A 16,637-nucleotide genomic window follows, 5' to 3' on the forward strand; every position below is an offset into this window, starting at 1 on the left:
TTGAATTGCATCTTTTACCATATTTTTAATGAAAAAACCTGCAGAATGTATCAATTTTTTAAGTGATTAATCATCAGAACAGCCTCATTTTTTTAATTAAAGAAATGCTCAAAATGATTAAACTTGATTTATTTTTCTCTGATGTCGTATTCCAACATGGCGCAGAGGAGAGAAGCTGTGCTGTACGTACTGTAGGCGGTGGAGTGGCTGGTGTCGTTCTGCGGCTGCGTGTCCGGGACGTACATGAACCTCTCGTTGCACATGTTGCCTTCACAGCAGCAGAAGAAAACCTCGGGGCTCACCTTCCTCTCCACACACTCGTAGCTGCAGAGGACATCGAGGTGGGAATTAGAAACACACACACACACACACACACACACACACACACACACACACAGAGCGATCCATCTCTGCACGCAGAGGCACTTTTATTATTCAGAGTGCATCGAACATAAAAGATGTGACGTTGTGCAAAAAGCATGAACACACACTCCTCTCTCTTCTTTTCATTCCCTCACAGCCACAGAGGACAATGAAACACAACATTTATTAAATAACTCCTACGTGAGCCAATACACACGCACACACACACACACACTATTTCACTCTCTCAGAGTCATCAGATAAAAGCCAAAGGAAGTGGCAGCCGCCCTCGACTTGCTCTGCGCTCTCCAGGGAGGCCAGCCGGCGCCGTCTGAACCGAGGCACCTGAACGCAGCGGACTGCAACTTTATCGTTTGACAATCAAAGGAAAACACAAATTGCCTCAAACCAACTCCTGATACCAGCTTCAAATTCTAGTGAGCAGAAAACTATGAAGACACACTTCATTAGTAGATGCTTTTTTTAGACTTTTCAGAAATTTTATCAGTTTCAAGCGCAAAGCTTTTTCATTTCTGTCAGTTGCAGTAATTAAAATGTGGCCTTGTGCGAGTTATTCGAATGGGAAGCACACCGAGGGACAAAAAAAATGTGCTCAAGGTGAATTTAAATGTGTTTAGAGTTGCCAGTGAGTCATGATGAGCTGGCTTTGTCTTGATGAGAAAGGAAGAGCTGTCTGCAGGCGATAAATGTAAAGCTACCTCACAAAGACTTCCATCTCTGAGCTGGATGAAAACTGAGGCGATGCTTCACAGAATCTGAACTCAGGTTTGAGTTCAGAACTGAGATCTAAGATCTGGGCAAACGGTCCTTTTAATCACTCAGTAATCAATGAAACATCTGATCGATGGGTTTGACAGGAACTCAAAGCCACCGCCAGCAGATTGAACATTATCTGATAATAATCCTGCAAAGATCTGACCAAAAACCTGAAGGACAAATTATGATTCAGTTTAATGAATCATAAATTCAATGAAAGAAAGAAATACAAATATTTTAATGCAACTGAAATTAAGCTAAGCGAAGATAAGCTAGGTAGAATAAATTAATCTAAAGCATTGTAAACAAAACTAATTTTAACAAAAGGTTCTAATAAAATGACCTAACCAAGCTAAGACAGACTGAGGTGAAATAAGAAACTCAATTAACCTACAAAAAATAAACTAAGCTAACATAAGCTAAACTAATGTAGGCTAAACAAAACTAAGATATGGTAAACTAAACTAAATTAAGCCAAGACAAGACAAACTAAGCTAACAAATTTAACTAAAGATAAAGTAGGCAGGGTAATCACCAAACTAAACTCATACAATATATGCTAACATAGATTAAAATAAGATAATGTAGGCTAAACGGACATAGCTTAAACTAAGCTAGTGTAGTCAAAACTAAGCTAACATAGGATAAATTAACACAGAGTAAACTAAGATAGGCTAAGCTAAGCTAAGCTAAAGTAATGTGAAGAAAACAAATTTTCACAAAAGACAAAGAAAGCTAAAGTAGGTAGGCTAAATTAAACCAACGTCAACAAACTAAACTCATACTGTGCTAAACCATACAACAGTATGCTAACGTAGGATAAATTAAGTTAACATAGGCTAAGCTAACTTAGGTTAAAATAAGCTAAAATACAAATTTATCAAAGGTTAAAATGACGGAACTAAGCTAAGATAGACTAACAACATTAGCTTACCAAAAGGTAAATTAAGCTAAGTTACTTGAAACAAGTCAAGACAGACCAACATTCTTTAGCCAAGACACATGCAGATGAACAAGCTAGCATATCATGCTAACAATTTAGCAATTCAATTTCAACATTTCTTAATTAGCCTCACAGAACAGCGCAGTAGTTATAATTTAGTGCTAAAATGTTTTCAAATTATTTTGGGAGTTAAAATTATACTGTTATTGTGACGTTATATTTAAACGCAGAAATGGGAAATTGTGGTATTTTTAGAAAGAACTACTTAAATTAAAATCAATTCATTGCTATTTTTGTTTTGCTATGTGCAGAAAAAAACATTGACAGAATTTTGGGTCAAAACTAATGTTTTTAGGTTATTAAATAATGAGAGAAAGAAGCCTCTAGTTGAATGGATATGCATTTTCTCATGGTTCAGTTGAAGAAAATAAAACATTCATAATTTCAGAGCACATTTCTGCAGCTTTAGTCCAAAATGAATCATTTGTGTTATCTAAATCATCAGTAAGGACACAATACTTCTGCTCCCTCAAACTTATTGAAAGTCTCCCTGCGTACCTGTCGTAGCAGTTCATGTCGTCCAGCCAGCAGCCCTGCTTGATGATCTCAATGGTGCCCGAGACGTTCTTCCACGTGGCGAAGCAGTGCCGCCGCTTGTCCTTTTCGCCGATGCAGTCCTCGGTGCCGGTGTGGTTGCTTCGGTCCTTCTCCCAGCTGGAGCTGAAGAGGACACATTCCTGCGTCTCCGAGCGTCCCAGAATGGCACCTGTTGAGGACAAACGGGAACTCACTTCAGTACGGCTGTTTGTGCTCTCCAAACTGAAATAGAAGGTAATTTAGTTTTGTTTGAATAACGGTATCAAAACACACAATGAGCGAAAGTAATAATAAAATTATGCATCTGCTGAGATTTTCTAACTTTATTTGGGAATCAAAGGCGGCTGGATGCAAAGTGAGCAACGATACAGAACAATCCTGTATGCAATACATAGGTGCATTTTGCATTTAGTTTTTCGTATGCATTTTTTAGCTGCAGATGCATCCTTTCCAACTAATGACTAAGCATATACATAAATAATGCAGTCATTGCATTTTAGGCAATCAAATGTTTATTTCCTTATTTAAAAAAATAAATTGCTTATTTGCATATTTTCCTGTATTTCTAGTATTGTGTAAAAAATGAAATCAAATGAAAACCCGATCGATCGTCTGAATAATCGATTACTAATCTTTACTTCCAGCATAGCTGCTGGAAATTGTAGAGAATTTTAATAAAAGTAATGTGAAGAATGTAGAAATATTAAAAGGGTATAATTATTCTTTCAAAAGGATATTCTGATGTGAAACAGTTTCTAAACATGTAAATCAAACATCAAAAAGCTCCTGAAAACTGTGTTATTCTCCAAGCCCTGCAGCTCAAATGAGAAACAATCAGTGATTTCCAACAAGCTCTGCTGAGGTACATTGAGTGGTTAACATAAAAAAACACAAAAGAAATCAAATTTTTCTGAGGTGAAATGCTCCGATTGGGGTTCTTGTGCGTGATTACAGACTCCAGGTGCAGCTAAATGAAAACGGAGAGAAATCCCACGCCAATAAATGTTTGCTTGTTGTTCATTCCGGCAGAGTTCTTCAAACAAATATGAGATTAATTGAGCAATTTACGCCGCAGACATGAGAAATTAGTTCTCATCTTCTGCACTGGATGTTCATTTAAGTAAAGCCGGTTAACGCCTCCCTGAGAGCCCTGCAGCCTCCCCTCTGCAGCCAGCAGGAACAGCTGCAGAGAGGTCACGCTGCCTCCCATCCGGACCCGCCGGCGCTTTTCTCTCGTCACATCGTTTTCTCTGAAGTGGAGGAGTATTTCGCAGCAACAGGTGCAGCCGGGAACTGTTGCATCTGTGACTGAGGCGAGTGGAATGTGCAAGGCGGAAAAATGCAGAAATAATTGGTTTGCTTCGCATATGTGCAACGAGGAGACGTGGCGAATAATCGGACGGAGAACGCCTGCAACTTTTCCTGCACTTAAAAGTAGGAAGGGGAAAAAAAAAAAAAAAAAAAAAAAAATTAGCATTGAGGAAACTATCTATCATCACCACAATGCCCTGGAGCGAGTCGCTCACATCCGTAACAGGAATTATGTGTGAAGAAAAGCTGCTGAAAAGGAAAGAACAAGACAATAATGGGGACGTAAGTGCATTAGATATGGCCCTGCAGGAATAGCACCGCATCCGGAGGTTAGAGACAACTCCTTTGATCTGACAGCGTTGATGGATTGTTATTTTTGCCCAACATCCAGCACCCGGGGCAACAGAACATGGGAGAGAAGCCCCAGTGCTCAAAAGACAGAAGTCTGACTGCATGTTCCCCCCGATGCAACTCTGAGTTCCCGTGTTACGTGATTTGCAGTGAATGCAGCAGCAAGGCAGGATCTCCTTTTGTTCAGATCAGAAATAAAGCAGCAACTCTGAGCTGCTCCGTCTTTACAGGCTGGTAAATTAAATCTGACCTCAATTTGATTCTTATTGTTTTAGGTGACAGACTTAAAAAAAAAAAAATCTTGTCAGCTGCAAAAATATATTTATTTTATAACCGGGACAACTGACTCTACACTCTATGAGTAGAAATAAAAAATGTACATGAAAAGGTAAATATATATACATATTTTAAATTAACTTAACATCTTTAAAAATATAAATATGAAATTATGGATCAATAATCTTTAAGTAAATTTCTGAAAAAATTTCCAGAGCAATACAAACATTCATATTAAAGTACATAAATTCATATTAATGATTAAAACAACTAAATGATGTGAAAACTTTGAATAAATTAATCTAAAAGCTTCTAAATAAAAATCTAAACCGACATTTAAATACTATATAAATGTGCATATTTTACTTCCAAGCAAACATTTATAAATGAATATTATTAGCAATTGATTAATTTCCTTTTAAATTATTGTTTTTTCAATTAAGAGAAATTTGAAAAACAAATTCACTTTTTAAACTAAATAAATTTAGTCAAAAGAATAATTCTACCTAAAAGCTTCATATTTAAATATATTCTAAAATAAAAACATACAAATGAATAATGTTTTAAATCATGCGGAGAACAAAAACTTTCTATATCAACTAATTAAACTGCAGCATTGGATTCTCTCTGACCTGCAGCATTAAGGCCTGCATGTTTAAATGGAGCTTTTCTTTTTTTTTTTAAATGCATTTCCTAGTATTGCGATAGCAGAGCGTCGTCTCAAAGAGCTCGGAGCCATGTGAACTGCAAACACGGCTGCTAAGAGCTCCAATCAATCACAGGTGACAATACATGGAGCCGCTTGCCAAAGGTGAGCTATAGCTGCCCGGATATGAAGGACATAAAGCGCAAGAATCAATCTTCTGGGTTGTGCTGAAGTTTACGAAGGCGGATATGATGGGAAGCTGCCGGATTGTGCAACGGCCCGGTTTCCACCCAGCAGCGAACGAGAAAAAAACTGCTTTGTCTGAAGGGAGAAATTCACACAGTGGAATGAGACGACATGAAAGGACCGGCTCGCTTTGTTTACCCGAACGCTGCAGATAATTCAGACTTATTGTAGCCGCTTCATCATAATCAGAGCCAGACAACAGAGATGGAGGGAACCTTGAGATGCATGAATGTAAGATAAGACAGAAACACATTCTCAGAACAAAGATGAAGACTTGAAAAAGTGTTTCAGGATCTATAATTGGGGTCACGCAGTTCAACAGGGCATCTTTTAAGCAACTCGCTGTCGGGTGCTATGGTAACCGCCTGGCTCCATTCATGATGCTGCCACTTTTTATTAGAAAAATCAATCAACATGACCCAATACAATGCAACTTTTCCATAGATCCAGACATCAATTTGCATTTAGTGCCAAGTGGATGAAAAGTGATCACCTGCATGCTAATAATGGCAGAAAAAAACTCGCATGGAGTCCAAGAGACTCCAGCAGCCAGCTCAGTTTCCCTCCGTCAGCTTCTCTGTTCCCAACTTTAAGTTCAAGCGGGTCTGTTTTCTTTCCTCAGGTGGAGAGGAATGACCTGGTAGCATTTCACTGAGACACAGCTCTCTGTTCAACTCAAAGCGGAGATTTATCGAGCAGAACTGTGACCTACTTTAGCTGCGGACATTTCAGCAACACCTCCCCTGCAAAATGTCTAAACACCTGACCCACTTTCCAGCTCACCAGGGTTTTGGGCTTTTAATATGAAAAGGAAATGCCTGTTAGCCTTCCTCAGATTATTACAACACTTTACATTCCAGCAGGAAAGAAGTAACTCCATTACAATGGAGATCTTCACAGAGAATAAAGCTGCAAAGAGAATATGCAATTCACCCGACGGATTGCTTTCGACGGACGGATGAATGGATACAGATACAATCAATAGAATCGATTTGAATTCAAAGTGAATCTGGACCAATGAGGGTTTCAATTCAAATTCAATTCAAAGATACTTTATTAATCTCAAAGGGAAATAAAATAACATTTACACACTTGGATATAATTTACTGAACTGAATCACATCAGTGGAAACCAAAGCAATCATTCAGTCATGTTAAACTTTGCGCTGCTGAACATGTTAATTATTGATAAACATGAGCTGAACTACAGGAAGAGTAGATATTTACAATATTTGTGTTGATAATTATTAAAATGTTTAAAATGTAGGTTTTGAACAAGCATTCTAGTAAAGACAAACAGTGAAATGTGATTTATTTTTTAAAGACAGAAGTATGTATAATCCATTTCAGGATGTTGAAGTGTTTGATGCAGTCCTGACCCATTGTGTTGGCCCAGTTGTGAAACATAATCATGAGTAATTTCTCCCAGAAGGATTTCCAAACACACTCCCTTTCTCTCGGTGAGGACGGGTCAAGCTGCACTTCTCTGCAACACAAGAGGCCAGCGCTCCACAGAGACAAACCAAACATCACAGGGGACGAGCTCCACCTCTCCGCCAGCGAAGTGAGCTCTTTCCAAGCTGGAGGGAGACGCTAGTGGCCGGTGAGGTGCATGCTGGGTGGGAAATGATCAGCCAAGCCTCCCTGGCAGGTGGCCAGCTCCACTTGGAGGTGTTGTTCTGTTGCTGTGTAGCAGCCGCCTCGTTCTGAGCTGATAACTGCATTAAAACGGGATGTCATATCACTTATTTAGCCCGTTAAAACACATGAACAAGCTCCAGCTTCCTGTTTTGGAGCCTCATAATGAAGTGGCGCTTTGGCGATTGGGGGCGCGGCGCTGAACTCAAGTGGGTAAACAACTCATTCATCAAGGGCCCGTTTTTGTGCGGCTGCCAGCGGCGGGGATTGTTCGTTATGATGGAAATTGTTCCAAGGATCAACTTATCATCTGCGTTCCTGGTGATGTATGGTTCTGTGGGCTTCTTAAACATTCCTGCACAGCGTTGAAAAACGAACTTAGTCAGAGGTCAAAAGGTCAAAGTGCTATCTGCAGAGCTGGCCGCTCTTTTCTTCCCGGCAACGCTTGTTGTTGGTGCTGATGCAACCCGACACTCATGCCTCCCCCGGCCCCCATGCGGGACTCAAGAGGCGGCTAAATGCGGCTCCTGCATGTGGGACTTGATTCAGGAGAAATCTGTAATCACAGCAGCAGCAGCAGCAGCACCTGGCTGCACTCATCCCACATACAAGTCATTCATTTCGCCTCACAGAGCGCTAACTTGGGTTTGGTTATGCACCTCTAGCTACTCTTCGTCATGGGAAAAACAAGAGAACATTCAGTTGTAAAAGTTAAGAAATACCAAAGGGAAGGTGACGTTTAAATTCAACTGGTTCTATTTTGTAATTATTTGATACCCAGTGTTGGTCTATCAATTAAAGTCTCACCAAAAGTTTGTTTGTTCAGGATTTCCCCAAGAAATCTAGGAAAGCTCCAATGCGTTTTTGTTTTAAAAAATGTTAAGTTGGCAGGCAATTATGCAAATAAAACATAAACAACAAAGAAAATGCATAAGTGGATGAGATAAAACTAGTCTTTCTGTACGTTGTTTGTGTAAAAACATCTAAAAAATAATTTAAGATAACGCTTAGCTTGGTGAGGGGCAAGTAAAGCCTGGTGGCCCGCCAGGCTTATAATACTCTGGGAGAAACGCTGTCGTCGTTTAAAAGGGTCATATTGAGCAAAACACCAGTTATTCTCAGTATTTTTCTAAAGTACAGTGAATATTTATTTTCATCCGTCTCTTTCTGGTCATTTTAGTAGAGAAATATGTATAATATTGGGAAATATCAGTTATTAGCCATAACAGTAATATTAATATTGGATATCTATTGAACAAAATTTTCATATCCACAGTTTCAGTAGCTTTTACGGTAGCACCAAAGCTGATATCACTTTGTGTAATGATGCATATTAATTTAAATTTGCAGTTTAAAATATTAATATAGGCCGTTATAAATCTCTTCAGAGGTGATGTCTTGTATTAATGTATTTGACATATTTGCGGGCGGCTGTGGTGCGCAACCGCATGTCCAATTTTTAACCTCACAGCTTGCAAAACCACAGTGCAGACAGTGTCATGCTAACAAAAACCCTCTTCAGTGAAGATGCCATTATTGACAGAAGAACGTTCACATTTAGTAATTAAGACGTTTGTTATATTAGGTGTTTGTCCTGATTGTTACTCCGCCTGAATATAAAGTAAAGATTCAGCAGACACCAGGAAGGCTGGACCTAATGCAGCTCTACTGTCCGTCTTTTGAGGACGTTAGATTTGGAAATGTTTAGAAATTCACACTTAGTAAAGCTAACCACAATAAGCGTGCTAATCGCTAATGTACGATGCCATTTGGAGCCTCTGTTTCTAGCATAAATATAGGTGCAATGAATATTTTCAGCCCAGAATAAAAATAAGACTCAATGACTGGCAGCCTAAACAGTTTTTCCCGCTAATCGTCCAAACATTCCTGATGTATGTTTAGAAGACCCTTAAAACCTGTTTATTTTTGTACTGGTTTTAAAAAGCCACCGTTCCAAAAACCCAGACATGCTAGAGTAACTCAAGAGTTTTCTTCGGATTTATCAAGCTTAAAGTGATGCAACACTGCCCCTCCCCACCTGTTGCTGCACAGAGGTGGTTTAAACATTCCAGCTTCTTTCACAAGAATGAAATGAGCTGACCAGCAATATTGTAAGTGCATTAACTTGCAATATTAAGTTAATGCACTTTAAATTTATTATCTCTTATTTATTTTTGATTAAAATATTCAAACTATTGAAAAATTGTCCCTGGTAAAATGATTAGATCTATTATAATGTAATAATGTATTTATTTTAGCACCAGGAAATGTAATTGTAAGTTCATCACTTTTTTTTTTTTACTTAAAATGTGACAAACTCTTGGTGGATACAGTGGAAATCTACTGATCAAGGTCATTTTACTCTCTCTTTTATTAATAATTAATGAATTAATGAATTTCTGACCAAAGCAATGCGAGTTGTGTTCATTCATAAAACAGAAACCCATATTTCATGAGATATAAAGTGCTTAAAGTAGAAAGAAGAGGACTAGGCAGAGAACCGGGCTGCACCGGACGCAGAACGGTGATACAGGCAAAGGGAAATAAAAAGAATTGACAAGCCTTTGGGGTCATCAGGGGTTCAAGCTGAGCTGTTTTGGAAGCTGTCAGGCTCGGTTAGAGCAACAGCCATAAACAAATCCGTCTAAATTTCATCCCCGTGCGGCGGTGTCTCCATGTGAAGGTGCTCTGCCAAACCTACGCCTATTCAGAGCACATCCTGCTACTGTAAACCGTTAGAGATGCAGGGCAGAGCAGAGTTCTGCTGGTTTCCCTCCGACACTGATCCCAGGGCCACATTCCGGCCGTCCAGCTTCTTTTTCCAGATAGAAATGTTTTTTAGTCTGGATTGTTTCCTAATATGTGCAACAGGTCACAGCCTCCAGCTGCTGGTTTCCACACCCTCATCCTCCCCATACTGGGAGTCGATGTTACAAACACTGAGCAATAAATCCAGTAGATTTCTCACCTTAAAACGTGGGGAATGATTCAGACTTTTGCAGAGTTCTCGGTTAATCAGTGGAACGCAGCTACACTCCTCTGATTCCTGTCTTCCTGATTAGATATGCATCCCACCTACCTGCCTTCAAGGCAGCTCCGAGATAAAGATGTTAGTGCTCTGGATATCACAGGGATCAGCCACCGGGGGCAGCATGGAGGCCCACCTCTGAGTTGACTGGAATATCCTGCTGAACACCATTAATCGATATCCCAGACAAAGTCCAGCAAAGACCAGATGTTTCTATCAGTCTACATGATTGTTTTATTATTAAGGGTTTCCCCCAGTGTATTAAGCCTGGCGGGTCACCAGGCTTTATTTGTGCCCCCGCCAGGCTAAACATTGCTTATTTATTTAAGTTTTTAAAACTTTCTAGTTGGTGTTCAGGTATTAATCTTCCAATAACACATAATTATCAAGTGATATTTTCACATTTTCTGTCAACTTTAGACATTTTTTAACTCAAACACAATGAGCCGCTGGATGAATGACTGCCTGAATCCACCTGGTTTAGCAGGTTTTCTGGGGAAATCTTGTTATTCTTGACATCTGATGCATTTCAACCTCTCTTCTAGGTATATTTTGCTTTTTAAATCCAGTTTTCCATAAAGTTGAGGTTAGGAATTTGGGAATGTTGCTGGCTACACTCTTTGGAAATGAAGCTGGATTCATGCTTAAGGTTATTGTTCTGTCGGAGCATTCAGCTGTTTCCAAGCTTCAATTATTCAGGTGTCTCAGCATGATGCTGCCACCTCCATGCTTGAGAGTTGGTACTATGTTCCCAGATTTAAAAGTGATGTCTGGAATCCTCCAAATGTACTTTGTCACCTGATCAACTTGATCTCTGGAGTTTCTTTTGTTTTTACCTTAAGATCTTTAACCAGTTCAGGAGAATGTTTAAGTTAGATATTTATTGGAGTAACTCTCAGTTCTGATTTGTTCTTCTTCTAGACTTTTGGTGAGAAGGTTTTTGGATGAGGCGTTGCACGTTTGGACGATTATCCCCTCTGGTTTTGGACGCTGTGCAGCTGGAAAATTTTTTTTGCTCTTGCATTTTCGTTTTTGCACAGTTGTTATGATGCGTAACCAGGGCGACAAGGTATTGCGTGTTTACAACCCGGAGCAACTGATTAGCATCTTAAAAGCTGAAGTATCACCTGACCGACAAAAACAATTCCAGAGAAGTTGACTAAAACATATCTAATGTTTTATTCTAAATTTAAACTGCTGATGTCATCCAGGACATGTTATTGTCTTCGGTCAGAGGCATCTTTAGATTTGTTGCAAGACTGACTGCTACTGGAGATCCTTAAAGACATAATGACTCCTTGAAGAACCTTTAATGATGAGTTCCAACATCTATTAGAGGGGTGTATGGATACATATGAGCCTGTTTATATAATATTAAGAAAATCGATAAACATCTGCAGTTAATTCATGCATTCACTTAAGTTGTTGTATGATGGTTTAAATAAAAGATGAAGAAATGTTTAGATAAATCATTAAACATCTGAGCAGGACTGGATCTCCTCAGGTTGTCTGCAGGGGTCCGGTTATATAATCCCACTGCTTCCATGCGTCTCCACCAGCAGCTGATGCTGAGCTGTTAGGTAGGAGAGGACTCTCGCTGGTTTACAGTCCAGTGTTTTCACAGAGCAGCCAGGAACTCTCTGGAGTGCTACATTAACGCTCAATCAGACGTTGTTGTGACACGGCAGGGGTGGCTGGCTCGCCGGAGCCGCTCACAAAGACACCAGTCTTCCCATGACAGCGAGCGGGGAGGGACGAGAGGGGGCATTAAAAACCAACACACTCAGCAACTGAATCCAATCCCTCTAATCCTCGCTGGAATGCCCGAGCCCATCCGTCTCCTCCTCAATTAGCGCTGATGGAGCTGCTGGCCGGACTGGTCTGGAGAGCACCTGGGTGTCTCTGCAGAAGCAGCAGGAGCAGGAGCAGGAGCGCACGCATGACGTGCTGCATACCACGCATTCTTCACAGGAGGAGCCTTTTAAAGTGCCTCCTTATCTCTGGTAGGGTACAAACTCCTTACACTCACGTGTCTGGGTTTGCAGCTGCGGCATCTTCAAACCAGAAATTGTTTTTTTAAGAGAAGAAGGTGGAATCCACGCTGCAGAATTACGATCTCAAGTCCCGCCCCGCCATGAGTCATCACACGAGGTACGCCGTCTCTTTCACGACCTCGCTGACTTCTGCCGCTATATATTTAGTGGAAACTAACGACAAGCCCGTCACGAGGCTCCACTGCCAAAATAAAATCCAGACACTGCCGGGTATTTTTAATTGGGATTAGATTACAGGTGGAGCAACAGGCTGATGACGAGCCCACAGCATCACTGGGGGACGACCGAAGACAAAGAGGTGGAGGAGGGCAGAGGGGGCGGGGGGGAGTGTGACGCCCTCCAGAGACCCTGAAACGAGAGCATGATGAATGTACAGCTCGCGGTTTTTAATCAAGGATCAAAGCGGGCCCCTTCGTTGGAGCAGCCAGCCTGTCTAGACTCAAACTCTCCCATGCACATAAAGCAACATCTGCAGTACGCATTAATTACAGTAAAAGGCCGCTCTGCACCGACGCATCCAGATAAAACGCTCCTCCAAATCTAAAAACTCTCCAGAGTCAGGGTGCTTTAGAAACCTTTACTCACACACACACAGGAGGAAAACAGCATGTGCAAACGTTACTTTTTTTGAATTGGATATCGGCACGCTGAGAAATCTCCATCGATTTGGTTTTCCTCCAGCAGCAGGTTAGAACAAATCTCTGCTGCTCAGGAAAATCCCCTCAGTGGCAGATAAACTCCTCCAACTGCAGCAAAGGTTTGTTCACTTGCATTAATGCAAAAACAAATCCATTTCAGTTCTCACAATAAGAAAAAGTCTAAATACCCAGTAAAATATAAACAGTGCTCCAACTGGTGCAGGACCAGTCAGAACAAGCAGCAGCAGCGGCGCCTGCCGCTTTGAGCTGAGCTGTTTTCATGATGAGGAAACAGTCAGGGCTAGTTGGGCCCGATGGGGGGAACCGGGGCAACGCCGGGCCTTAACAAGTACACCAGAGCCACTGGACCCCATGCATAATGCAGAAGGACATATCACAGATAGAGGCAGGGCGTATCTGTGGGAAGTGAGAAAAACATGGCAGCAGAAAGATGGAGTTAAGCAAGTGTAAAGATTTAGATGCATCGCTAGTCAAAAAGCAAGCTCTGCACTGGCGGCAGCACACTTCAATTCATTTAAACACAAAATTTTTCATTTAAAAAAAAACCTTAATTTGTCCAAATCCAGAATTTCCAAACAAATTCAGATCCTTCTGTGAACATGAACAGTCAAAACGACCCCCGATGGCCATAAAAGGTAACAAACATGCAGGTGTTGGCAGCTTTTCCCACCAATAACTGGGAAAAGCTGCTGGTTTTGGTTTGATTGTCTTGTTTTATCAAGATAAGAAAACAAGAAGCCTGTTTTGTCACAGAAAATCTCATTTTGACATAATGACTTCTTTGTGTTGAGATAAAAATGCAAAGCACATTTTATTATCTCATTAGGTTGATAACAATCAACTGATTTATGTTTTCAAAAACTAAAGTATGGTGGCGATGGTTTAGTTTACCTAGTTTTTCAATTGTTGTTTCAATGATAACAACCCACTGTTTGCTACCACAAAAAATCATCACAAAAATGTAGCTACATGTTGTTTATTCTTGGTGTAATTATACTGAGCCTGTGAGGATAAGAGAAAATTAACAAAGTCAAATATGTGGACTTAAGAGTCTCAAAACCCACTTTTATTTATTATTTACTTCCCCATACTTGGAAAATGTTAAAAATCTATTTGGTAACTCTGAAAATACTCATTATTATCGTAATTTCAATGGACTTTTTAAATCGAAAAGTGAACAATAACCACCTTTGGTCAACACGCGGTGAAATGGAAAGAGAAGTGTCTTTAATAAGTAAATATTCACCTCAGAAAAACATTTCAGTCCCATCATGTCTTCTAATCATTAACCACATGGGGGGAGGGGGGGATGTCACAAAGTTTGTCACCTATTGCAGCAACACTGGAGATTAAAGTCTCCATTTTAATAATAATAATAAAAAAAAATGAAGCCGTCACTCTGGCCGTTTGCTCTAATGTCTGTCCATATGCATGGATGTGAGCTGCATTAACTGGTTTATGTGCTGACACAGTTTCCTGACACGAAGTGGGGAAGCATGAGGATTAAGACAAATCTTCAGAGTGGAGTTGCACGGTGAAATCTCTGGACGTGTTGTCTGGGATGAAGTCGCACTGTAAATATTTACCGATCTGCAGTTCAGGCTCGCAGCAGAGGTCGCCTGTAAAACTGATGATCTGGGGCGGATTACCAGCTGCTCGGGGGGAGGAACGTCGTTTGAAAACAGTTTTATCTTTCGTTTTTCGGACTGAACCGATTATTTCTTGTCGATCTAGAATTCTGACAAACAAGAAGTCTGTTTTTCCCCTCGGTTCCTTAATGCATCATGTGATTAAACTCAGTTTTTTAACAGCTGGTAAAAGGAAAGCTGCAGCACTGACCCAGACTTGCAGCAAGAAGGTCCTGGGTTCGAATCCCAGCCAGAGTTTGCATGTTCTTCATGAATGTGTGGGTTCCTCCCACAGTCCAAGCATATAATCTTTAGGTTAATTTACCTTTCTGAAACTGTCCTTAGGTATAACTGTGTGGGTGGAAAAGCAATATTCACATCTTCACTTTATGAACTAGAAATTACAACATGAGAACAGCAGACAAATATTTGATTTGTTTATGATTAATGAGCTGTGCATAGTTATAATTACATGGTTAAAAACTACAACAATCTCACAATAAATTGGTGTTTTTTTCCACCAATGTAATACTATTTTGTATTTTCAATAAAATACATTTTACAGCTGAAAATAAGTCTCCAGTAATGAGCAGAAAAAGCACCGCAACCTAGTGTTAATTGCAATACAATTTTAAAACTTTAAAACTGAGAATCTTATAAAATCCTTTAGAATTTTTTTTCCTATGTTGCATTTTTATTATTATTATTATTATTATTAAAAATCATCAAAAGTCACCAATGTCTCATTCTAAACACAATAATCAACTTCTTCACAAACGTTTATCATCAAATTATTTTCAGTCATTGTGGATGCTGATGCTGTGGGTATGAAGGATCTCTGGTAGCAGTCAGTCTTGCAACAAATCTGAAGATGCCTCTGACTGAAGAATATTGACGTATGACATCTCATGAGAATCATGACTCAATCCACATGTGTACTGGATGGTACCATCAAGCTCTGCTAATCCGCCTCATTTGCTCGTATTGCTCATTTTTAAATCTCTGGTCATGCGGTTAGCTATGGTTAGTTAAAATGCTAAAGTCGAGGATCAAAATGTGGATATAAACTGGCAAAGAAGTGAACAGACCGACAGTCTTACAGTAATTTATTTTTTTTAAACCTCTAGGCACAACATTAAACGTTAACGTTTGGTGTGTCGCGTCTGTAAAGGGTTATTTTGATATTTAAGGAACCGAAATTGCACTAGAACATTTCTAATTTAATTTCCTGCCTATTTTATCATGAAGAGCAACTTACATGGGGTTTTTCTGAAAACCGACAGATATACAGACTAACTCTCAAGCCATGACAAACAAACTTAACCCTTACGTGTTTCTTTTGGCCTCATCAGATAAAAATCCCTGTTGGCTAAGTGCTCTGCCCTTATCACCGGGTTCTTGGTGCCATTGTGAGCGGTGCCAGTTCCACTCGGCTTTCCCAGAGAGTTATTATCCCACTCTGAGTGGAAACCATTCATTTCCCCACTTCAGACGGTAATGAGCGAGTAGAATAATCATCTGCTGCACTCTGCAAAACACAGACAGCACCTGGCTCACACTCGGAGCAACCCCGACTATTACCCAATTTGAGAAAGCTTTTCATTTTCACCCAAACGCTCGCAGACACTCGAGGCACCTCACTGTGAAGCTATCCTACTGCGACGTGACAGAATGTCTTCGCCTCCCATCCTTCCTCCACTTCTTGAGGTTAAGCTTTAGCACTGATATGCCGCGTCTCTTTTCCAAAGCAGTTGAGAAAATTCTGCCTCCAGGCTTAATTTCTGTTGTGCAACCTCCGATTAGGCAATTCCCACTTCCAAGCCGAAGCGTCAGGTAACACAAAACCGTCACTTTGAAAACTGCAATCTCAAACCCCTGATCTGCAAATCCAGCAAACCCAGCAGCACCAGTCTCGGCCTGCAATGGTGACTTTCTTGTAGCGTCTCCAAAATATTTGGAGTTAAAACATAAAAGTCAAGACTTTTAGCGTCATGCAAGAGTTGACTTTCAATGCCACGTAAACAATGCTGTGCAAAAAAAAAAAAAAAAAAAAAAAAAAAAAAAGAAAGGGAAAAAAACCCAAAAAACACTTTTGGGGGGGCCTTGTTTGGTTCTCACCCC

General features: G+C 40.2%; 1 protein-coding gene across 2 annotated transcripts in view; it reads right to left on the reverse strand.

Moving 5' to 3' along the window:
- Window positions 1-16,637, reverse strand: part of LOC106936383 (activin receptor type-2A) — a 43,291-nt gene that overhangs the window by 21,148 nt on the left and 5,506 nt on the right. For both annotated transcript variants that reach the window (XM_015017344.1, XM_015017345.1), the window contains exons 2-3: window positions 2,642-2,849; window positions 191-324 (exon numbers count right to left, since the gene is read on the reverse strand). In XM_015017344.1, coding sequence (XP_014872830.1) covers window positions 191-324; window positions 2,642-2,849 — 342 coding nt within the window. The remainder of the gene's footprint in view (window positions 1-190; window positions 325-2,641; window positions 2,850-16,637) is intronic.

Source organism: Poecilia latipinna, unplaced genomic scaffold, assembly GCF_001443285.1.
Source record: "Poecilia latipinna isolate Pla-1442-1.1 unplaced genomic scaffold, P_latipinna-1.0 Scaffold2128, whole genome shotgun sequence".
In the NCBI taxonomy this organism is placed as follows: domain Eukaryota; kingdom Metazoa; phylum Chordata; class Actinopteri; order Cyprinodontiformes; family Poeciliidae; genus Poecilia; species Poecilia latipinna.